This window comes from Microplitis demolitor, chromosome 7, assembly GCF_026212275.2.
Source record: "Microplitis demolitor isolate Queensland-Clemson2020A chromosome 7, iyMicDemo2.1a, whole genome shotgun sequence".
In the NCBI taxonomy this organism is placed as follows: Eukaryota; Metazoa; Arthropoda; class Insecta; order Hymenoptera; family Braconidae; genus Microplitis; species Microplitis demolitor.
Genome location: NC_068551.1, coordinates 7,297,084 through 7,322,695, shown reverse-complemented (window position 1 = coordinate 7,322,695; position 25,612 = coordinate 7,297,084). Strand labels below are relative to the sequence as shown.

The 25,612-nt window shown below is 32.6% G+C and overlaps 1 protein-coding gene across 1 annotated transcript; it reads left to right on the top strand.

Moving 5' to 3' along the window:
* The first annotated feature begins 516 nt into the window (after positions 1-516).
* On the top strand, positions 517-22,760 carry LOC103571373 (ATP-dependent DNA/RNA helicase DHX36). Its single transcript, XM_008549515.3, has 9 exons — positions 517-915; positions 1,092-1,724; positions 5,040-6,147; positions 9,395-9,687; positions 13,680-14,103; positions 14,315-14,520; positions 14,582-14,664; positions 16,784-16,875; positions 22,612-22,760. The coding sequence occupies exons 1-9, from the start codon at positions 870-872 to the stop codon at positions 22,670-22,672; spliced, it is 2,946 nt and encodes a 981-aa protein (XP_008547737.1). The 5' UTR covers positions 517-869; the 3' UTR covers positions 22,673-22,760.
* The last annotated feature ends 2,852 nt before the right edge of the window (positions 22,761-25,612 follow it).

Below are 25,612 nucleotides of genomic sequence, written 5' to 3'. Positions count from 1 at the left end.
AGGTGACTTTACGTCAACTTATGATTGTCAACTTTTGCCACCAACTTTCTCATAAAGTGGCCATTAGCTTATTGGATTTCCAACTTTTGCGGCCAACTTGACATCTAATTGCAGCTGTAAGTTTGACGCCAGTTTCTTGCCAACTTGGCTATCAGGGTGACTATCAGGGACCCTGATAGCCAGGGTTTCTCGTCCAAAAGTTGGTATTCATTAGTTTGCGATTAACTTGACGACAAACTGTCGACAGCTTTAGCATTTGCAACTTTTGGCTGCAAGTTACCGCCAACTTTCTGAGAAAGTTGACGCCAGTATGGAGCCGCAACTGGAATGCAGGTTTCTGAGAAAATTGAAGGCAACTTTCTGTCAACTAATGGATTGCCAACTTCTGGCCATCAACTTTTTCAGAAATAGTCTATCAACTTTGGAAGTATCAACTCTAGCAGCCAACTTGGTATCTAGTTGCGGCAGTAAGTTACACACCAGTTTCTCGCCAATTTGGCTATCAGGGGAGTTTGAAGTTAACTTGTGGATAAAGTGGTTATCAGGATAGTTAACTTACGGTTAAGGTGGCTATCAGGGCTCAATGCCTTCCTTTTCACGAATTCTCACAATCTTACCGATATAGCTATATACCGTGTTGAGTAAAGCTAGCGTTTCAGATCAGTTTGTCCAGGTGGCCCTTCAATTCAATGCAACATGTTGACAACTTGAGAGTTTAACTTTTGACTAGTACATATAATATCGAAAAATATATAAGCATTGTTGATTAATGGTGGATTTTGGATAAATTATAAATTTCGAAAGTATATGATATTGCAACTATAACTGTCTATAAAACAGAAAATTAATATCAACTTGATATTATAAATATGTCAAAACCCAATCGTAGAGGTTATTCAAATAAATATCGATCAGGTATAATGTTGATATGTTTAAAAGTTTAGCATTGCGCAATTTATTTTATGAGAATATAAAAGCAATTTGTTCATTTATAAATTTAAGTTTTAAATATTTAGATTTGTAACTTTGATTAATATTTTTTTTTAATTTTCGCATCTTTATTTTTATAAGTATGAATTCTTTAATCCTAGATAATTCTAAACACAATCGTTATGGAAAACACCGAGAACAAACTTCTGATGATACGGAAGAATCTACAGCACAAAACGATGCTCAGACTATAAAACAAACCCGTGGCCATCCCGCTGGGTTGAAAGGCAAAGAAATTGGTTTATATTATAAAAATTTAGCGATGAAAAAACGGTCTGGTCTCGCCGGCACTTGTTCTTCGTCATCACATTCTTCACTACGTGATATGAAATATTTTTCACTTGATCCAGCTGTAGAACGAATAATAAAAAGTTCACTGGAATCTGTAATTACTTCATATGGTAAAGAACAGATTTTAGCTACTGCTGGTGATAAACAAAAAATAGAAGATAAATATACACATATTATAGATTCTGAATTCAAAAGAAATTTTTTGAATACTATTTCTATTAGTATTCAAGAAAATTTAGCAAAATCTATGTCTATGAAGGTAAAATTAGTTAAGAATGAGCGATTAGATGAACAATTAAAAGAAGAACAAATATTGAGCACATCAGCACCTGAATATGTGAAAATGATGAACTTTCGTGCAAAACTTCCATCATACAAAATGAAAGAAGAAATATTAAAGACTATTGATTCGAATCAAGTGGTAGTAATAAGTGGTGAAACCGGTAAGTATTAATTTCAATTGTTGATTGTTAATTATGCACCCTGTTTAGAAAATCTCATAGAATCCAATAGATTCTCATAAATTCCTATAGAGATTTTATAAGAATGAATGAGTTCTATGAGAAGTGCTATAGTTAAGTATAGGGCCTTATACATACAGCTATAAGAACCTATCGGATTTTGTAAGCAGGGCACTGAGAGAGAAAAATTAAATTCAAGTAATTTTTCTTGTTTCGATGAATATTCAAAGCGAGTAAATTTTTTCTAAAATGAAATTGATAGTTCTTATTTCAAGGAAACTATTGTGACACTTGAGTAATAGATTTCTAGAAGCATTGATTACTTTAGGCAATCATATATTTATTCAATTTAGTTGATACGTTTTCAAATTTATGATAATTAAAAACTTCAGTAAAGCAATTATTTAGTTAAATACAAAAAAAAAATAATTGAAGAAAGATACAACGAACAATTTCTTGCACTAAGAACAAAATTTGTTTTTATAACGTAATGCAATTTCTCATTGGTATTGGTAAGAATATAAAATACATTAATTTTTCCGAAAGCTACTTCTATAGACTATTAAATATTTAAACCTTATTATTTAGTCGTGCAAGTTAATATTTAAGATGATAAACATTGATGAAAAACTTGATAGTTTATCAAAAACATGATTTCCAATAAGTCACCGTGACTAAGCGTGCTAAAGCGTAGGTCACAAGTCTCGTGTGATCAGGCTAGGTTCGAATCTTAGGTAAAGTAAATTTATTTATTTATGAATAAAAGTATTTGTTAATGTGCAAAACTAATCAGAACAACATTAGATGAAAAAAGATGGTGGAAAATCCAAAAGTGCACACTTGAATCGTTCATGATAATTATTAATATTTAATTTTTTAACTTCCGGCTAAGAAAATTGAAGATTTTCAAAAAAAAAAGCAAGTTATTGGTTTCGGTCCGATTTTCGAAAATAGAATTTTTGAACTCTTGTAATTGAAAATGAGCATATTTTTGTTATTTTAGTATTTTTAATGTGTACAACAGCTCACATAACATTTTGTTGCAAGTAGTTTGGATGGTATCTGTCTCCCTTTGCTAGTATAGTGTCTAGCTGAAGCCCACAACACTATTTTACGCCAGCGCGTACTAGTGAGAGATGTAGTCTAAGGCAAGAGTGCGTTAACATAGCCTTACTGACGAGTCCGTTAACGCAGTCAGGATGAAACTACACACATTATGGAATCTAGGCATATACCTTAAGATTAATTATTTGGCTTAAGAGTCAATACATGGAATGAAATGAAAAATATGTCAAGTAGTGCAGTGTGGTATGAAACTTGAAAATGTTAATGTTAACCTGAAAAATAAGCAAAATTCGTACCCTTGGTAAAAACTTTTGGCTTTGCAAGTCTTGTATAACAACAAATAAATCAAATGTATCTTAAATCCGCCGTCAAATGCTGAATAATGACATCTCATTTGAAGCGATTGGTCTAAAATTGGATTTTTGGTGATCAAAAAGGTTAGCAGCCCTGATTAATTCCAAACTTCCACATAAAACGTAACTTGTCTGAGCTTGAAAAGGTCAAAAAAAAAAACAATTGCAATTAACCTTTTCTCGGTTGACCTTGAATCCCTACTCTCGATTTGAATCGTAAATCTTCGTCTTAAAACGAGAGAGCGCTGGCCTGTTAAGAAGAGAAAGGGCAGAAAAAATAGTGGAAGGGGGCGCATGCATGGACTACTACAATTAAACCGTTACTCACACAATTAAATCGTTATTCACACAGCCTTAACAACGAACGTTGATTGGCGCTACCCCCGTAGAGTTCACACCGATACATTTCGATACACACTTTCGGGAAAGGGTTAAGAGTATTTTCGAGTTCGTCGAGCTTGAAAATACTCTTTTATGCGGATTAATTTTTATGAGCTTTTCAAGCTCTAACAAGTTATTACGTCTTATGTTAAAGTTTCGAAACGTATGAATCAGAAATCATCAATAAACACGCGTTTTTTCAATTTTTTTTATTTCCCATTATATTCGATGAAATAAATGTATTCCGTCAATAATCAATATAAGTGATCAAAAAATAGATTGAAACGAGTTCTGCTTCAAACCACAGCGTTAATATATAAGATGTTTCTTCACTTGTTTAGTTGATAGTATTTGAACTGAAAAACGAGTTACACTACTGTATGTATTGATCTAAAGAGAACATAAAGACGAAGAGTTGACATGATTTAAAATACATTTTAGTATATTATATGATGATTTATCAGGAAGAAAAAACATAAAATATTATTTTTCGATCTTTCCGACATCGTTATCTTTTGAACTAATTAACCGATTTTGACGTTCAATGTGACGATCGATGCATTTTATTGAGTTCTAGAGCTGATTAGATTTCGGAATCATTCGATTCAGTCATTTTTGAAAAATTTCCCAAAACTAAAAAAAAAAACTTTTTTTCGTTATTCTTCTGTGTCTTAGAGTTTAACTGATCTATCGATCTGGAATTTTCCGGAATGTTGACAGCTGATAAGTTCTCTTCATTGCCGCAAGAACCGATCAGTTAAGTAATTAAAAAGTTATAGCAAGTTTGCACACACAGACACATGCGCGCGCGTGGACGGTCAAACATCATTCTGAAAATTGTTAGAATAGCTTCCTAGCATCTCAAAATGTTGACATCTAATGAAAATTCTAATTTCGAAAATTCGGGTGAAATCAATAACTCAGAATTTTTGAAAATTTCCAATTTTTTTAGCGGGAAGTTAAAAAACTAGACTAATTTATTATATTTTTCGAAAGTTATCGTGGTTCCGAAGATTCATACAGAATATTTGACTGCACTAGTTTCTTAGATTAAAATAATTCATTTTAAATCAATGGAATAATGAATCGACTCAATACCGGGTCGAAATTATTTCTGAATATATTATCTTTCTGCTAGTATAGAATTTAACCCATTTTAGTGTAATAAAAAAAGTGCAGATATGATTTAACGTAAGTAAATTAGCCGAAAAAATAATTTCAATTGTAATGCACACACAACACGTTTGCGCTTGAGGTGTGCAAAAGGCATGTCTAATAATCTTTTTTTGACAAAATCAAATTTTTTTTTTTTTAGTATTAAGCAAGTGAATAAAATACTAAATCGATTAATTATTTTACTTGGTTGAAGAAAATAATTGCTTGGCACTATTTAAGTAACTACATTACTTAAATCAAGAATTTTTTATTGAAAATATACATTTTTCTCTCTCAGTGAGCAAATAACGTAGTTACTAACAAATGGATTTTTTTTTTAAAGGTTGTGGAAAAACAACTCAAATTCCTCAGTTTATTTTGGATGACGCGATTGAAAAAGGTAACGGCAGTAGAACTAAGATTATATGCACTCAACCACGAAGGATATCAGCTATATCAGTAGCTGAGAGAGTCGCATTTGAAAGAGCCGAGAATCTCGGAAAATCAGTCGGTTATGCAATTAGACTTGAAAAAGCCGAACCTCGTGATTATGGAAGCATCTTATTTTGTACTACTGGTATTTTATTAAAGTACATGCAAAGTGATCCAGCTTTACTCGACTATTCTCATATAGTTCTAGATGAAATTCATGAAAGAAATACGGAGAGTGATTTTATTATCACTCTTTTGAAACAAGTGATTCCTAAAAGACCAAATATAAAGATTATTTTAATGAGCGCAACACTGAATGCTGAGCGATTTTCACAGTATTATGAATGTTGTCCTATAATTCACATTCCAGGTTTTACGTATCCAGTATCGAGTTTTTACCTTGAAGATGTAATTCAATTAACAAGATTTCGGTTTCCACCACCACCAAATGCACCAACTAACTACAAAAAATACTTGAAACCTTTTAGAGAAAAAAAAAAACAATTTGACGATTTCAATGATTTCATTGAACCAGCATTACGGCAAATGGAATTTGAAAAATCATATCCGCCATACGTTATTAACGAACTTCGAAACCCTAATAGTGAAGAATTATCGTTGGATTTAGTGCAGGCATTATTACAGCATATTTCCGAAACAAAAGAAACTGGTGCTATTTTAGTATTTTTACCGGGAATTGCAGATATTTCGAACTTGTGTAAAAATTTGTCAGCAAGTGGGCGGTTTCCTTCTAACAAGTTCCAAATTTATCCTTTACATTCACGACTTCCTACAGTTGAACAGAAATTAATTTTTAAAATACCACCTGCTGGTATTCGAAAAATAATAATAGCTACATCTATTGCTGAAACTTCTATAACTATCGAAGATGTTGTTTATGTCATTGATTGTGGTAAAACGAAATTAACACGATTTGATGCAGCTAAAAATATTGAAATATTGAAACCTGAGTGGATATCATTAGCTAATGCGCGACAACGTCGAGGACGAGCAGGACGGTAATTACGACTATTTTTTTTTATTGACTTACTAAAAAACGTTTATTTAATACGCATTATTGCAATTTAAAACCCCGAGTAGAAATGGTTTTTAATAATTATACACAATTATATATAATTACATAAAAACATGGCCCGATTCAATTATATAAAATTATATGTACAATTTATATATAATTTTATATTATTAAAACTAATTAAAAGTTATAAAAAAAATCACAAAAATTATGTTAAAAAAAAAAAAATGGACATCGAACAAAACTCATTGTGTCGAGATGGTTCGATTGTGAATACATGTGGACTAAAAAGTTTTCAAATTTATCCCGCGACGATTCTCGAACTCTCGACTATTGTGTTATTAAGCTCGTCCGTAATCCGTTATAGCCGCACCTTATGGTTTTGTAGGAAATTTGCTGCTCTACAAAAATTGTCTCCTATGATTAGTCGATTCAATTAACCGTTCCCGTGAAAAATTAATCATACATGGAGCACATATATGGCTATATATGACCATATATGAACCATACAAGGCCATGTATGGCCATACATGGTTTTGTATGATTATATGGCCATGCATGACTGGATTAAAAAGGTTTTTATGCCCATGTATGGCCATACATGCTCTATGTATGGCCATACATGCTCCATGTATGGCCATATATGTTCCATGCATGGCCATATATGTTCCATGCATGGCCATATATGTTCCATGCATGGCCATATATGTTCCATGCATGGCCATTTATGCTCCATGTATGATCCATATACGGCCATGCATGGCCATGTATGATTCATTTTTCACGGCTTTAAAAGATATTCATCGTCAAACTTCAATGCACACTAATTTTAACAGTTTTTAATTAATAATTCAAATAATTTCAATTTTATTTGTGAGTTTCGGAGAAATTCGTACAAACTTAAGTTTCTGTCGTGAAAGTAACTACTATAGAAGTTCTTTGTTCGAAAATTTACTTGTAATTTATTATTCTTATAATATTTTCATGAATTTTATCTTTATTAATTAAAAACTCCGATCCTTTTGTTAATTATTTTTATGGCGTTTGTTCAGAGTATATTTTAAATCTTTTTTCCACCAAATATACATGAAATTTTTTGTTCGAGGAGATTTATGTTGGGGATTTTTTTTTTGTCCACTCTGTTTTGGATCCCTGTATTATTTATGGCCTCTTTAGCCATTTTATCAACTTCATCATTTCCTGCTATGTCTTTATGGGCTGGGGTCCATATAATAGCGATGTTTATACCTATTTCCCTGGCTTCCCAGATACTTTAATTTCTAGCAGTCCTATGTAGTCCCTGTAGATTCCTGGTCCCTCCAATCCCATTAGTGAGGACTGAGAATCTGTGCATATCAGTGTGTTGCTATGTTCCTGTCTTATAGCCACCCTGATGGCGATTTTTATGGCCTGTACTTCTGCTGCTATGATATTTACCTGTTGATCATTGATACACTTATCCCCTCCTGCGTCTCTGTACATATTGCTGCTGCTGCAGTTTCTAATTTTGTTATTGAGCCATCCGTGTATATGGTTTTGTATTCAGGATAATTGAGTTTCAGCAACTGTTTCCATTTGTCGTTGATATCCTGGTTCTTCATTGCCTCTCTTCCAGTCTCCAGGTTTATTGTAATCTTGTTAAATATGCTTTCATATGTGACCATTGCTAGACTGGGTTTGTCATGTTTGTTTAATTTGTTCCATATGTCTTGTTGTTCTGCCCAAATCTTAAACATTGTGGTGACATATTTTTCCTCTTTTTTTTTCTTTGTTATTTCTTATCAAATTGTTTCTAAATGCTCGAATTATCTTGAAAGTCGGTTCCAATTGATTGGGACTCAAGATACTCCCTTGCGGGAGGCCCTTCTTGGTGCTGGCTGTTTTTATCTTAACTACATTAATTTCAAAATGCAGTGTTTTTTCCTGTAGCAGTTTTCTCATCATTGTTATGAGTTTTTCGGGTATGTTCAACCTTCTGAGTTTTGTTTGGAATTCTATCGTTTCTTTTGTTTGTCTTGTGAAACTAACGCCGCCTATGTTTCCTATTTTCAACTTATCTTTAGTATTTACCCGTTTTATACTGCATTTTCAGTGTTTCTAAATGCAATCATCTTGCATACCTGGTGAAATAATTTATTATAAATAAATTCTAATAATAAGGAAAAAATAAAAAACTGAAAGGTGGATTTCCATATTAAAATTAAGAGCTCATACTTGGAGATTATTTTTTTAAGGTGTCTACCAACCTATTTTTCAGTGTAAAATAAAAAAAAAATAGTCGATTTCTTTTTTCGAGTCTCTTATGAAATTTTGTTGAAAATTCGTGCTCACAAATTTTGAAAATATCAAAATTGACATAAGATTGACATATCCTCGATTGAAATTGGAATTTTTTATTTCAAATTTTTTTTTTCGTGGCAGCACTAGTTTATATTTATAAAATCATGTCTGTGCTGAAAATTTCCGCCCAAAATTTAAATATTTAAACAGTGCTCAAGAATTTTGAATATTAACTGATAATATATAAGTAATATTTTGGATTAGTTTTTGTATTTTTTTATAACTCAATTATTGTCATTTCTCTAAAATATAACTTTTGCATAGCCAAAAATAAAATCTTGAGCGAGGTTTGAATTTTTAAATTTGGGGCTTAAATTTTCAGCGTAGTCATGATTTCACAAATTTAAACTATTGCTGCCACGAGAAAGAAAAAAATTTTAAATAATAAATTCAAATTCTGATTATTTTTGATATTTTTAAAATTCGTGAGCGACCTCTTGAAAATTTCTTATTAAGCTTTTTTGGAGAGGCTATTTAAAACATCGTAAACTAATAAATTTTCATAAGAGACTCGAAAAAAAGTAACAGATTTTTTTGTTCCATCAAAATATACATAAACTTTTGAATCAAATGTATTTCCTGACTCAGCGCGTTGAGGTAAGTTTAGAGGTAGCAAAATTTTTCGAAAAGTCCATCATGAAGACAAATACAATAGCTAGATTTCTATGAAATCTTTTAAAAATGGAACTGAAGGAAAAAATTCAAAGTACGAAACTCATAACAAAAAATAAAATTAATGAGTTTAAAATTAAATAATGATTAATAATGTATAGAAATGACTAAAATAGTAATGCAATCAAAGTAATAATAAAAAAATTGAATATTAATAATTTTCATAAACGATTGAGGTGTGCACTTTTGGATTCTCCAATATTTTTTTTTAATTTTAGAGTTCAGTCAGGTGTATGCTATCATTTATTTTCAAAAGCACGTGAAATGACATTCGAGGAATATCCTACTCCTGAAATGATAAGAACTCCATTAGAGCAAGTAATTTTGCAAGTTAAAATATTACAATTAGGACGTGTAGACGTTTTTCTTGGAAGTGTGATGGATCCACCTGAAGAGAGAGCTATAGAAGTGGCTTTAAATTTATTGAAAAACTTAAACGCTCTTGATAACAATGAAATTTTAACTCCACTTGGATATCATCTCGCTCGTCTTCCACTTGATCCTCGAACAGGTAAGTTTTTATGCTTGTATAAAATAAATTAAAATCTTTGGATACTTTTAAATCACTCTTCTAATTCGTTAACTATTAATATTAATCTTCCGTTATCAACTTATTAATGTATCTCTGATCGATTCATTTTCTGTTACAATAATTTTAGTATCTCACTTTTCCTTTTTACTCACAATTCACGGCCATGTTTACCTTCACTACTTTTTTTCTTTTCCCCAAATTTTTTTCTCAGATACTTTTTTAATTTTTGGCTAGTCTTATCACAGTAATTATTTATTTTTCATTTAATCTTTAATTTAGATAATTACAATTACACGGAAAGAATTTTCGTATGAATATTGCCATGTTATTTATTCTAAAAATTACTTTAAATGGAGTAATCTCGGACCATTACGATTTTTTACGTTTGAATTACGAAATTTTACTCTTTCAGTGAGTAAAAATCAATCAGATTAATGTTTACTCATACTTACGAGTAAAAATTACACCTAGCGGCTGTGTAAATAAATTCTCTCTAGTTCAATTTTTACTCGACGGTTACAATAAAAAGTTGATGATTCAATTTATAAAATTTATATTGAATTATAATAAAAATTACAATGAATAGGCTGAAATTTCTATAATAAATTTAAAAACCATCAAATTGCCTCAGAATATGAATTAATAAAATTTTGAAAAAGAATAAAAAAAAAACTACTTGTGTTGAAAAATAAAAGATACAATTTTTTTTTTTAATTTTAAAATAAATATTAAGTTATAGAGAGATACAGAGATCGTAGTTTTTTCCAAGCCTACGTTTGTGTGCGTAACATGTCAGTTGTCGCGAGCAAAATAAAAGACAATTAATCGAAGCCAATATTAACCGAAGATTAACGGAGACTACTGAAATATTACTCTGCAGTTTAGAGTAAAAATTACTTCCATAGATTAGAAAATTTATTCGAGTTAGAAGCAGTTTTTCATCAAAAAATTAATGGGTTTAAAAGAATGGTATATTGGGGAGTGAAAATTAATCGCATGGAGTAAAAATTAATAGATTAAGATGAGATATTCACAATAATCGATTAAATATAAAACTTTTAAAAAATTATTCAATAGTAGAGTAAAACATACTCTAGCAATGTTAATATTTAAACCAAAAATTTAAATTTAAAACAGAAAATACCAATTTTTTGCAACGGCCCAGGATTACTCGAAATTACAGAGTAATTTTTATCAAAAAATTCTTTCCGCGTACTTATTATTTTATTTTAAGTTACTTCCAGTGACTTTGACGCTCAAAAGAATTTTATTCGATACGAGACATTTATAATTTACCGAGACAACTTTTATTCAATTTTATTCCGGATTTATTTATTTTAACATAATTAATTAATTTTTTATCGACTAGAATTAAGACTAGAACTGAACAGAATTTATGCGGCGCGTGGTATGCACGACCTACCGAGAAACTTCTAGAATCCTTCTAGCGTGACATATACCATTGCGTGGAAATTACCGCGTAACAAATCCGGCACGTTTTTAACACGATCTGCCTGGATTTACGAACTAATTTAATGTCGATTTTCGGTTCTAATTTATTTAGTTATAATTTACAAATTAATTAATTATGGACATAATTTTGATGCGACGATATACTACACGGAGAAAAAAATATAGTAAAATTTACTAAAAAATATAGGAATAATTACTAAATTTAGATAGTAATCTTGAAACGCTTATGATTTATATGAAAATTCATAAACAGACAAGTAAATTGTATTATCCTGTTTAGTAAATTGTACTATCCTGTTTAGTAAATTGTACTATTCCGTTTAGTGAATTTTACTATCCCGTTCAATAAATTTTACTATATTAGAATGGAAAAAAATAAAATAAAATTTTTATTAGCTTTCAATTTTTTATTATTATTACTATCATTTTGATGATTATTATTGTTATTTATGTCATCTGTATTGGTGTTGGTGTCGATTTTTGTTTTTTAAAAAATCACTCGGTTTCAACCGAGATTCGAACCCTGATCTTCCGCGCCCGTGTCCATTCCTATGTCTGAGCCCGATGACTCCTTTGGATAAAAGTTTCAGAACTTGTAATACATATTTGTATATACTATCCCCACCAACTTTTAATTTTATCTATACATAGTAGGATTTACTATACAGATAGTAAAAAAATATAATCGTGTTAACAAAAAATACATTGCGTATAGTAATTTTTAACATTTTGTATAGTAACGAATCCTATATTGTATTAGAAAATTTACTTTCTTAAATTTGGATTTATTAAAAATACTTATAGTAAAATTTACTATACAGATAGTAAAAAATACAATTATGTTAGCAAAAAATACATTACGCATAGTAATTTTTAATATCTTATTATGTAATTATTACTAACTAGTAAATTTTACTAAACGTTTAGTAATAATTACAATACAGAATGTTTTTTTTCATATTTGTTAGTAAATTTTACTATAAGATTGCAATTTTTACTATATTTTTTTCTCGTTGTACGTACAACAACGTATTTAATTAATTTTTCCGGCTTACTGCCTGGAATAAATTAAAATAAATACCTTGATAATAATTTTTTAAATTCTTCCTCGTCGTTGTAATCGTCCTCGTCTGATGTTAGGTATCTTGTCAACTTATAATCAGGTTGCACTGCATAGCACAGAGCGAATTCCGCAGCAGGGTTTCGGTTCATTCCGTACGAGTACAAGGTGTAGCCTAAGGCAAGAGTACGTTAACATAATTTTATTCACGAGTCCATTAACGTACTCAGGACGAAACTACTACCTATTATGGCACATTTACATATTACTTAAGTTTTGGTGGATGCTTTAAAGGTCAATACATAAAAAAATAAGAAAATTATGTCAAATAGTGTATGGTTGCACGGAATTAAAAAATTTCAAAGATAATATTTGAAGTCATAATAGAGGATTTCCCTCGTCAAGCCTGGTCACTTCTTTTTACTATTGTCGAATCAAGAAAGATGGAGATGTTAAATTCATATAAATCGGAGTCGTTTTGTAAAATTATTGTGAGAGAGGTGAGAGAGGTGAGAAGATAAATGAAACACTAAAATAAACATAAAGTTTAGTTTTATTGAAATATAATTAATAAAGTACTTATAACTATTCCACATGCAAAAAAATGAATAATTGATAACTAAAAATTTAGGATGTGGTCACAATTTAATATCATTTCAAACAATAATTTAATTATGATTTAAAAATTGATATAAATACTTTTTAATAATAACCAGTAAGCCCAGTGAGTAACAATTATAGGTTAGATTACCTTGCTCACAGCCGTATAATAAGAGTGGGAACATGACTTCGCAACAGCGCGATTTGAATTGCGATTGCGATCTGACGTTTACACGTACCGGACGGCGCAACACCGCATTCACAAAATACTCCTTAAAAATATATAATTATTAAATTTCTAAGACAACTATATAATTATTGTTAATATTCGTCCTCCTAGAAGGTTCAAAAAGAACCTTAAAATTTTTTGGAATGTAGTAAAACCAATAAAAAACCATGAAAATGTAAAAGTGCGGCGCCACGCTCATAGCGCGTGTGACGAAGGGTTAAAAAACGATCCTTATTGATAATTTTCAATTTCTCGAACTCTCGCAGACTACTAAGATACGTCAGTTTTTTGAGCTCAAAGGACTCAAAAATACCAATGTATCCAAAGATATTGTCGAGTTCAATTAGCTCAAACATGGATTGGTAATGATGTTTCTCGAAAAAGCTCGACTTTTTGATCTCGAAAACAGTGGGAAGTTTCAGCGTTGGCCCGCAGAATTAACCTTTTTTCAGTTTTTTTTTTTCACTGTATCTATCAATAAACTGTCTGAGATTATGGCTGTATCTAAAATTACAATTAAATCTAAAATAATACATATGGAATCTTTCCGTTATTTGGAAATATTTTTGTGCTGGTAGATTTTTACTATATTGAAATCTTGTGTTTTAGGAAAAATGATTCTTTGGGCATCTATGTTTTCATGTGTTGAACCAGTATTTGCTATCGCTGCAAGTTTATCTTTTAAAGACGCTTTCTACTGTCCTATGAATAAAGAAGAAGAAGTGAATGCTGCAAAATTAAAATTAGGCTTGGGACAATTTAGTGATCATATTGCTCTTGCCGAAGCTCTCCGACAATTTGAGAAAGGGTCTGATGGACAAACCCGTCGCTTTTGCTCGGATCATTTTCTATCGTGGAATATACTTAAACTGTTGACAGAAATGAAACAACAATTTGCACAATATCTTTATGAAATGAAATTTTTAGACAGCAATAACCCAAGTGATAAACGTGCTAACAAAAATTCTCATAATTTAGACGTTGTAAAAGCCATTGTTTGTGCAGGTTTATATCCGAACATCGCTACTGTACAGTAAGTTTCGTTTATAATATTATTATTAACATTTATTTTAATTTGGGTGATATATTTCATTTCGAAACAATTCTTGACTGGCTATTTTTGATTTGAATAGTTTTTTCAATAATTACTTGAATAAATGGAAAACTTTAAATCAATAATGCTTAGATCTGACATCTGCGTAGTTTTTTGTAAATTATCTTATATAATTTGTTTATCCATACAGAAATACCGGATCATTTGTTAAATTAAAAACTGTCGAAGATGGAACAGTAAAAATTCATCCTGGGAGTATAAATGCACGAGTAAAACAATTACCATTGTCTTATGTAACTTATTTTCTTAAACAAAAATCTACGGCTATTTTTTTACATGATACCACGTGCGTTAATGAAACAGCATTGATATTTGCAACACCTCAATGTTTAATAAGTATGCTCAATATCGGAATAATTCTAATGAAGTCTAGATTAAAACAATCATATTTTTTCAGGGCCACAAGGAATTCGGTCAATTATCACTCTTAATCAATCGATTTCGTTCATTTGTAAACAAAGTACTGCAGAAATAATACAGGTATCGTTTTTATCATGAATTGCAATAATATTTAATAGTATTTTAAGAAAAAATATATTAAGCCGACCATATATGATCAGGCCCCTATAATCGATGGTCAAAACAGTATGAGTTTTAATATCAGCAGATTCTGAAAACAACATACATATCGTTTTTAGTATGGATTCTCAAACGACTTTTGAGATAACGTGCAAAGGTTAGGGGAGTGTGGGGTCGCCCCGGTCACCTAACAAATAAACTTTCAAAATTTTTCGAATTATCCTTATTAGATCATAAAACGGACTTTATCTTATTCTATAGAATCTAGAGAACCACGGACACATACTTCAAAATGAAAGTATAAAAGTAAATAGAAATATTTGATTAATTAAAAAAATTGTAAGTTTGATCGGGGCGACCCGACACGAGGAAAAAAATATGTTATCTTCATTTTTAAGTTCTTCAGACTAAAACAATAACATCCTGAATTTTTGAAAATTTTCAATTTTCTCAGTTCGCGTTGCTGTCTGTCAATCATCATACGCAGTGATCACTCTAAAGTTGCGGGTACTTATTAGTTCTCTATTTCCGTTAGAGGGCTGATATGTCACATCCTGATATGCATATGCTGACATTATTTTTAGGTATCATGTATGCCGCAAGTACGCGGAGAGAAAAATATCGTCCGAACGACTATCCACTGTATCCTCAAATGACGTATCGTCAGAATAACGGTTCGTATACCTAATTAAAGAATACTCATATGTTAACTTAACAATCTATAGTATCGTTAATTTAAAGATTAACGATACTATAGATATCGTTAATTTAAAGAAATGCTGATTTAGGTTAGGATGAGTATTCATTTATTTAATTCAAAAATACGACAAATAGCCTATGTAACGATATGTAGTTTCGTTAATATAGGTATCTGTATCGCCAGCGTGAGAATCCGTACAGCTAAATTGGCTATACGTTTCATCGTTTTCGGTTGCCGGATGCCTGAATATAGAGTTTGCGCAATAGTCATGTTAGAGATTCATAAAATGCCTAAAATAAGGATGCGGATCGTCATTTCGGCGATCCACTGTGAGGATACTCTGTATAGCTGAATTCCCTCACAGATTTGAATCACGGTGGAAACACCGTAGGCTTGTTCCATTTTACCACTTTGATTACGCGGTGTATCCACCGTGATTCCACGGTGGCTTTACCACCGTATGTACACGGTGTTTCCACTGTGATTAGGCAGTGGATACACCGTTGAATCACGGTAGATACTTCGCGTAATCACAGTGAAAACACGATGTATACACGGTGGTAAAGCCACCGTGGAATCACGGTGGATACACAGCGTAGTCACAGTGAATACATTGTGTATACACCATGGTAAAATAGAACAAACCCACCGTCTAATCACGGTGTTTCCACCGTGATTCAAATCTGCGAGGGTTGGCTATACGGCGTATCGTTAAGTAAGATGACTATACAGCGTATAGTCAGAATGACAATACGTGTACTCATTCTGACGATATTTTTCTCTCCGTGTAGAAGAGAAATGTATATTTCATGAATGTTATTAAAAATTATTATTATAGAAATAAGATAGAGATACAATAAAAATGAGATTTTTATTAACTTCTCATTGAAATTATTTTCGACTTCTTTAGACCGTTAAGAATCATGCAATAACGTAGAAAAATAATATATTCTCCGAAAAAACCTATAAAGATTGACGTTGAGCCCATATTTTTATTTATTATAGTCACTCGTTATTAACCGCAATCTTACATTGGAAACGAAAATAGTGAGAAATTATGGTAATTTTTTTAATTCTATTAATTTTTTCTAATATGTTGTTGATATCTACCTAGATTTTAATATTAGGATATACTTAGATTTATTAGGATTTACCTGGATTTTTTCATATTTCACCATTTGGATATAATAATAGATATAATTGGATTTAAACGTTTTTTCTCGGAATAAATTTCCCATGAAAATAAAAAAAAAACACGTTACACATATGCTAAGATATAACATAATATGCAAGCATGCGTATATAATTTCAGTATATTATCCGTAAGAAATATTCTATTATAAGTAAAAAAAATGCTAAGTGAATAATTTATGATTACAGAAATTAAAAAAAGAACTTAATCAATTGCTGGAACATAAAGTTAATCATCCAGAACCAGTCAAATGGGAATCTCAAGAAGGAGAAATACTTCGGTATGTTTTATTTTTTTTTATTGCATCAATTATTATGAAAATTTTTATTTTTATTTGAAAGCTACAGTCAAGTGGGGTAGTTGCAATAACGGTATAAAAGTTATACCATGTACTGATATTTTTGTTTTTAAAAAAAGAAATTGACTAGTTTAAGAATTATAGCGAAATCTGTGAGCTAAGCTTACAGATCAGTAAGACATTTTTCCTGTTATACTGAGAATAGTAATGCGCAGTTGAAAAAAAATATTCCTTGATTTACCTAAATATTTAAATGGCAGTGATATTGAAAGTTTTCATTAAGTAGAGTAAATAATCTTACTTGATTCATAACAATAATTTTACTACCGTTACGATTAATTCAAAATAGCTATTTTCGATACATAGGATTAAAATAAGTATTTGCGGTATGTTTGTATTGGCGACATAAGTCTTGGGTCATGGCGCATTCTCAACGAACACGATTACATAGATCTTTCTCGTATGAGCGAAGCAAACAAATCAGTTTACAGAGAGACCATTTTCTCTGTCTCTTTCTGTCTAGAGTGAACGACGGTCGCTATACCCAGAATTCCAAATATCCTTAAATCGTCTACAAGAACAGCTTTTCTGTATAAAGTTGCGCCAAGTACACGTTCAACATGGATCACAGGCTACATTAAAAATAATATTTTCACAAAAAGTCTGAGATCACAAGAACACCAAGAAACTAGAATATTTCAAAATTAAAAAAAAATATTTGACCGTACATGGTGCGCGTTGTTAAAGTCAATTTAAAATCTTATTTTATTGGAAACATTCAAGAGATATGAAAAGACTGAATAATGAATTATTTGCATAACGCACACCAATTACGTTCAAGTATTTTTTTTTTAGTCGTTAAAAATCTCAGTTTCTTGGCGTTCTTGTGATTTCAGACTTTTTTGTGAAAATATTTTTGGAAAAATCTGCAGGATCTTCGGATAACGGAGCGATTGGTCTTGAATTTAACACAACTCCAACCTGTGTTAAGACTGTAGCGAGTTGGTCGTAAGTCAATAGCGATTCTCCAATAGTGCGAATGAGATGAAATTTGATTGACTTTACGGCTGCTGTCTACTCGCCACCAAAGTGGGGAGCATTAAGCGAGTTGAACGTTCAGTCTGTGCCATTTGTAGCAAGTAAATACTGAAGTTCCCGTAGCTGTCTCGATCCTGCTGTGAATTCTTTCTTTAGCGTAGCGTCTGCTCCTACAAAATTTGTACCACAGACTGAATATAGGGCACTGCAGGCGCCTCTCCGACTTATAAATCTTCTGAAAGCTGCAACGAAAGCGTCAGTAGAGTAATCGGTCACAATTCCTATGTGTATAGTGGACATAGCAAGATATACAAATACAGCGATCCATTCTTTATAGGTTTTGGCATCTCGACCTTGAAATGTCTTCAGCGTTACTGGCCTAGCGTAGTTTATTACAGTGTGTAAGAAAGCTTCAGATGGTCTTACACGAGCAGGTGGGAATTGCTTAATTAGCTGTTGTGCACGAACACCTCTATGTCTCAATCTATGACGCAGCGAAGAATGTGTGATCTAACTGGAACTCGCCCACCTTCTATCCAGACAGATCTCCGTAAATCAGCGAGAGTCAATTGAGTTACCTCATGAAATGTTCTCTAATGCAAATGATCAATTAATAGCATACTTAAGCGTGATGATCTTGGTAGTATTGCTGGATTTTTTGTTCATCATTCAGTAGCGAATACTTCAAGCGACCGCTGACTCTGAGTGCTCCGTTGTAATCGATGTAGGGAATCAATTTAGCGAGACGATGATTCCGTTGTAGAGAATCACCATCTTTCAGTAGCTTCAGCTCTCGCGAATAGTACTGACTTTGTGTAACTTCATTAGAAAAGTCTTAACAGTTTCCAGATCAACTGTAGAGAGTAGTGTAGTCAGTGCGGATTGTGACACTTTTTTAAATTTAGCGATGGCACGTAGACAGATTTCAAGTGTGCAAAGTAACGGTGACAACTTAGAGAATTTGTCGATTAGCGTGAGTAGCGGGTGTGAATCTGCCTTGTATATGGTAACAACCAGACCTGAATGTTCTTCAAGATGTGATTTCGTCTGCGAACAGATGTCAAAAGATGGCCAGTTTTCTTTTTATTGACTGAGCCACTTAGGTCCCGTTCACCATAGTGAATGCTGTTTTAATTTAACTGCTGTTAAACCTCTCGAAGCGCAGTCAGTTGGGTTAAGTTTCTTTGGAACAAAATCTCAGTTGACACTTGGTAGCGATTCTTGAATCTTGGTAACTCTATTGCATATGTAGACCTTCCATCTACCTGGATTGTTTCGTATCCACGTTAAGGATACAGTGGAGTCTGTTCACAAGAAAATTAGTATATTTTCAAGTTTCAAGACTTTCTTGACGTAGAGTACCCGTTGAGCGAGTAAGACAGCGGCATTAAGCTCCATTCTTGTTTTTGTTATGGGTTTCAGTGGTGCAACTTGTGTTTTGGTACACACTAGCGAGATATTGGAGCTTCCAGTGGCATCAGTAGCTTTTAAATAGATGACAGCAGCCATAGAGAGTTGAGAAGCGTCAGAGAATCTATGTAATTCGATCGATACACCTTTTTGTACATGACTCCAGCGAGGTATCTGAATCTTCAAGATCTGATGGATTTCATCTCGAAATAAATTCCATTCTTGAAGGAACAACGGTGATAGCGTAGTATCCCAGTCGAAGTTTTGCAGCCAGAGCTTATGCATGAACATCTTGGCTCTCACGATGATGGGTGCCAAGAACCCCAGTGGGTCAAATAAACGAGTATATATCTAATAGTTTAGTGCGTTCAGTAGTTGGTGATGCTTCTGGAAGCGAATAGCCAAATTGGAATTAATCCTTTGTTGAATTCCAGATTAGCCCGAGCACTTTTACAGTAGTTTCCTCAAGTTCTCTTGGTGTATTTTATTGGGTTTCAACTGGAGCGACTTGAGCAAGTAGTTCCGTTGAATTATTTGCCCATTTTGCGAGCGAGAAGCATCCTGCGGTACACATATTTGTTGTGTCGAGAGCAACATGAATTGCCTCAGCGAGTTTATTTGCGCCTCCATAGATGTCATCAACATAGCGTGTATTGGTTTGCGGAGCAACAGCTTTCAGAAATTTATTTCCTTCATCTTCAGTGAGTTGTAAAAATACTCTTCCAGCGACGTATGGAGTTGATGTTGTTCCATAAATAATCGTAGCGAATGCAAATGATGTCGGGATGTCATCTTCGTCAAACCAGAGCATTCTTGGAACCCACATGTAGTATGTCATTAACTGACACACCTGATGTTGTTTTCTAAGAACCATTAAACACTACCCTGAGTTTGGTAGTAGTGCTCTGTTCTTTCAGCACCCTATGATAAGGTAAAAGGTAGCTGTGTGGTGGTAGGTCTTTCATTTTTATGCGTCTCATGTGCCCCGAGTCTTCATATTCTTTTAAGAAGTCGAAGTACAGCTTCTTGTAGACTAGATCGTTGAGCGGCTCGTAGCGAATCACCCAGTTTACTTGGTGAATATTTAAGCGGTAAGCGAACGATACATCGACCATCAGGCTGTCTGTAGTGTGTATTGACAAAGTGTTGCTTACACTCTTCCTCATCATCTGTATAGCGTGGAGCAAGTTCTATGACATGATGACCATATGCAGTCAGTTTTAATGTAGCGGTGTCCACAGAACCATAAATCATCCAGCCAAGCGTTGTTGGCTGAGTGATTGGGTCATTTTCGTTACCTTTCCGTATTTTAACGTTGATTTTATGTGCAACTGATGCTGCACCCAGAATGATGTCGATAGGTCTTGGAGTTAAGAAGTCTGGATCAGTGAGTTGTAGCCCAGTGATGTGTGGTCACTTCTTGTTAGTTAGCGTGAATGACGGTACGTTTGCCGTCAGTAGAGCAAACACATGAGCTTGGATAGTGATAGAAGCGTTATTGTGTAGCGAATGCAGCGTCATCCTGCATGATCCAAGCGAATGTCCAGCTGACACATTACCAATTCCACGTAATGGTACAGCTATTTTTTTGAGAGGTATATTCAGCTTTTTAATAAGCGAATGCTATCTAATGTACCTGTTAGCGAGTTCATCTTAGTGGTAGCGAGTCAGACATTGAGCGAGTGAGCTGAAAGCAGACTTAGTTAGCGAGTTCAACACAAAAGTTATCAAAACTAGAACTATTGTTACTTTGAGTCGGTACAGAGGCTCCTATACCGATTCAATGTGTGGACGTGTGATGTGACTGGTCACAATGGCGGCACTTCTGCTTAGTCATGCAGTCAGCGTAGTGGTGGCGTCCCAAACAGTTGTAACAAAGCCAGTAATGTTGTACAATCATTCTCCGGTTTTGTGGCGACGTCTTCTGATAGCTTGGGCAAAAGAGAATAAAATGTATCTCCTTACAAATCTACATTCCCGGCTCACTGGCAGCTGTAGCGGATCTACTTGAGAAACTAGTCTGCATGTTAGTAGCTGCCGACTTAGCGTAAGCTTTCAGTAATGGTGGTCTTTCAACCAGAACCTTACTCTGATTAGCGGATAACCTTGCCCAAGTCTCAGAATTTTCCCGCGCATGCACCTTTGCCTTGAGCATATGGTGCAATTGTTGATAGGTGGGAAATTCATTAGAGAGTCTCAGCGAAGCCATCGACTCAAACCGAAGCTCCTCGGGCGAGCAACAAACGGTCAAGTAAATAAGAAATGTCCGATTCTTTAATCGGTATCCCAAGCGCAGTGATAGCGTCTAACGATTTTTTGTTGGCTACCAAGAGAGCGTCAAGTTCGATAGCGGAGCCACTAGTCAGCGGTTGTCTGTCTAACAAATCATCGACATGCATTTCGAGTAATTTCAAATTACAACGAACAAAAATATTTATTTATTTTTTTATTACATATTTGACAAATTGAGAAACACAAAGCCAATTGAGTATAGTGTATTACTGTTCACTACCACTATAGTACTACAGTATTGTTATGTATAGTAGACTTGATTATTAGCTGAAGGTAACATAGATCAGAAAATTTTTTACCTGGGTTTTCAGGTAATGCATTTTCTGCGAACCCATGAGCAAATTTTCCTTAATCACTAGCCAAGTGAATAGGTCCTTGAGCGAATCCCATTCGCCGTAATTATTATGAGAAATATTTATACTTTAGAAAATTAAATACTTTGTTAAATATGATTCACTAAAAAAAAAAAAAACTTGACATGCAGTAAAATAAAAGTCATCTTTGGTGTTACGTCGTATCAATTAATAGACATATGTAAGGTTATACAATTCAGCTGACGTTGCCATGATTTACACATGTGTGTGCTGAATAATTAGATACGCGTGTGCACTGCTAGTGATTTTAGTTATGTAAATAAGGTAGCTAAATTCAAAGTGACGTCTTAAGAGACTAAGAGAGAAAGGTGATAGATTAGTTATTATTATTAGCTTAAATTATTGAGTAGGGATATACTCCGCCCATTTCACTCAAATTCGGAATGGTTTAATATAAAAATGAGTGAATTAATATATATTAAATTACTTGCTAAACCATTCAGAAAGGATTGAATTTTAATATAAAATTTTATGAGACTGACATAAAGCTTATGAGAGCTGCATAAAACTTATTAAAGATTTCACGAAAGACTGTTTATGCAACTACATATATTATCTTTTAGAATATGTAATCATTATTTTGACAATTATATTTATATTTCAGGGCAATTGTAAGATTTATATCTCAATCTAATGGAGATGATGAAGAGAATGCAGCCAAATAAAATGAAAAATTGAGAATATTTAATATTTTGAGTTATACTTTCTTTATTTTATACTAATTATCAAATAAATAAATTTTTCATTAACTAACATGTTGGACTATGAATTAGAGGTTATCCATGCATTACGTCACACGTTGATAAAGAGTGGGGTTGCTCATACAACATCTGTTCATAAATAACGAATATTGGATCTTATATATATATATATATCCAGACCTCAATTCCGATACAGTAGAAAAAAAAACAAATAAAATGAAAATAAAAAAAAAACAATGGGCTCTGCAGATTGTATGCAAATTTCTTGACCGAGAAAACCGCGTAACATAATAAATGAATGATCCTTTAGGGTTAAATTATTGTTTCAAATAAGATATTATCTGTCAAGTATAAACTTTTCCTCCATCTTGATCTTCACGACGAATTGCGTTATTTCGTACCTCATGCCAGATATTTGTTGGTTTCCGTATGTATATCCCTAGTAGCTATCTTAGTTAAGATCTTGAAAGCACAGTATACAAAGATATAATATTTTGCTGTATTCTGCTTGACTTCTTCAAGATTTGCTCCGGCATTGATCAATATTGCCACCAGATATGTCTTGGGTTGTCCGATATTCCCCAAATTAGATTTTTTGTACACAGAGAAAAAAATATAGCTCTCAGAAGTATATTGTATAGTTACAGTAATAATATGCAATAGTTTTTACTAGATTGTTACTGCAACGACCTACTGTACCTTTCTGACAACAGTACATTAGATAACTCTGAGAACTACACGGTATCCTTGTAAGAGCTAAACCATATCGTTCTAAGCCTTATCTGACGTCACGCACGTTGTAAATGATATGAGACAGTTGAAAATCTTCATCATTAATAAATGAATGATAAATAAATAATTTTGATTAAATGAAATTATTTATAAAATGATTTATCAGTTATAGCTTAAACAAATTGAAAATATAAATATATCTATGCATTTTTGAGGTTATATGTATACATGTATATACATAATTTAAAAATATAGCAGTTTTATTGATTATTAGGAAAACAATCAGTAAGGTTATAGATGGTTAACAAATTTTGAAGAAAATGAACTCGAATTGTTTTATTTGAAAAATAATATACTTCATACATAAACAAAGCATGTTCTATTACAACAAATACAACATAAATAAAAATATAAGACCTAAATATTGGCCAGCAATGAGCACGTATGATCTACCTTGAGTATACATGACTCCACCTGAGTTTGCATGATCCTATCTGACCATGCATGATCATATCTAAATATTGACCAGTCATGAGCATTTATGATCTTACGTGAGCATGCATGAAAATAGTTACATTCGATACGTATGTGGAACGGCAGGGATTCTGACAGTTTAAAGTGACGTCTCAAGTTGAGGCTATGGGCGCATTCTTATCAAGACCGAGTTAGTTATCCGGTCGAGCGAAGCGATATCAGTGCTACCCAATACAAGCAATCAGAATGACAAAATAAATAAGATAATAACAATAATAATAATTGAAATAATCATAATTACTTTTGTATCTAAATGCTCGAAATCTGGAGCTTCATTGATGAATTTTTCAATGTCTTCATTAGTAAATACCTGTGATTTTTTTCCTTTATAGCCGAGAGCATTTTGTTTTAAAAAAGCGATCAATTTTGTGTATTTGCTTAAATCAACATTGTTGCTGACATTGAGTGTAGACTTTAACATGGAGTATTGAGCCCATAACATCAGAGAAGCCATTGTGTAAGATAAGCTGTCAAAATATGCTAGTAATACATTCTCAGAGAATGAGTCGGTGTTTTGACTGACTCTCCAGGTCATAAATTTGTTATATACTTGCAAATATTTTTTTCTTGACACTACTGGCAATAACTTTTTCTTTTATCATAAGCTGCCATAGCTGTTGAATTTGGTGGTGTAAGTGTTTTTGTTAATAGTTCACTCATTTTTATTAAAAACTTTTTTAGTTCAACAAAACAATGGTTACCCGAGATTCAATGGCGACGGATTAAATGTACGTATGTGTTGAAGTCGTTTACAAGATTCTACTGGCACTATGATTTTTTTCCGATTTTTACTCTACCTAGCGGCCATTCGTCGAATTAAAAGATAATTCGACTTATCTATGGCGTATTTTAGTAGTCGTGTAGGAATCTAAAGACAAATAGAGTGAGAGAAGTTACTTTTCGATACAAGTTCGAGGTAAGTTAACTAAACTATAGATTGCCAGAAATCGTATAGTTTGCGCCCTCTGAACGTTACTCGAAAATTCAATTTCCGCAGTTGATATGACAAAAAATATAATATTGCAAAAAAAAAGTTAAGAAAATCTCAATTAGATCCGAAGTATGATCTAATATATAAATAGCATTACTTAGAGGAAGAACACATGATTTTGACTGATGAAAAAATCATACAGGATCAAGAATGATCATGGATGATTAAGCCTGATCATTCTAAAGGATTCGTTCTTTGGATAAGAATAGTCATGCCTACTCATGCATGACCATGCCTGGACTATGAATGAATCTTATAGACCATGCCTGACCATGCATGACTCATGCATGTCGATTTTTTTTCGGGGGTAATTGAAAATCATTGTCCTTTCTTGAAAAATAAAATATAATGAATAATTTCGCCATTTCTGCCCGTTTAAAAAGTACTAGGGAGAAAAATACGAATCGGAAAATTAAAAAATTCGAAAGTCGTGATTTTAAAAAACGAAGCAGTTAATTTTATGATTTAGAATATTTGTTTAGAATCTCGCATGTAAAAACAAAGACATAATTTTACTAAAAGCTAACAAATGAATTCAAACGATTGAATAAAACAGTACAGTTAAATAAAAAAAAGAAATCCACAACGTAAATAACTATGACTCAGAGATCCTCAACTTAAGGGAAAAAACAAATATTAATTAAATA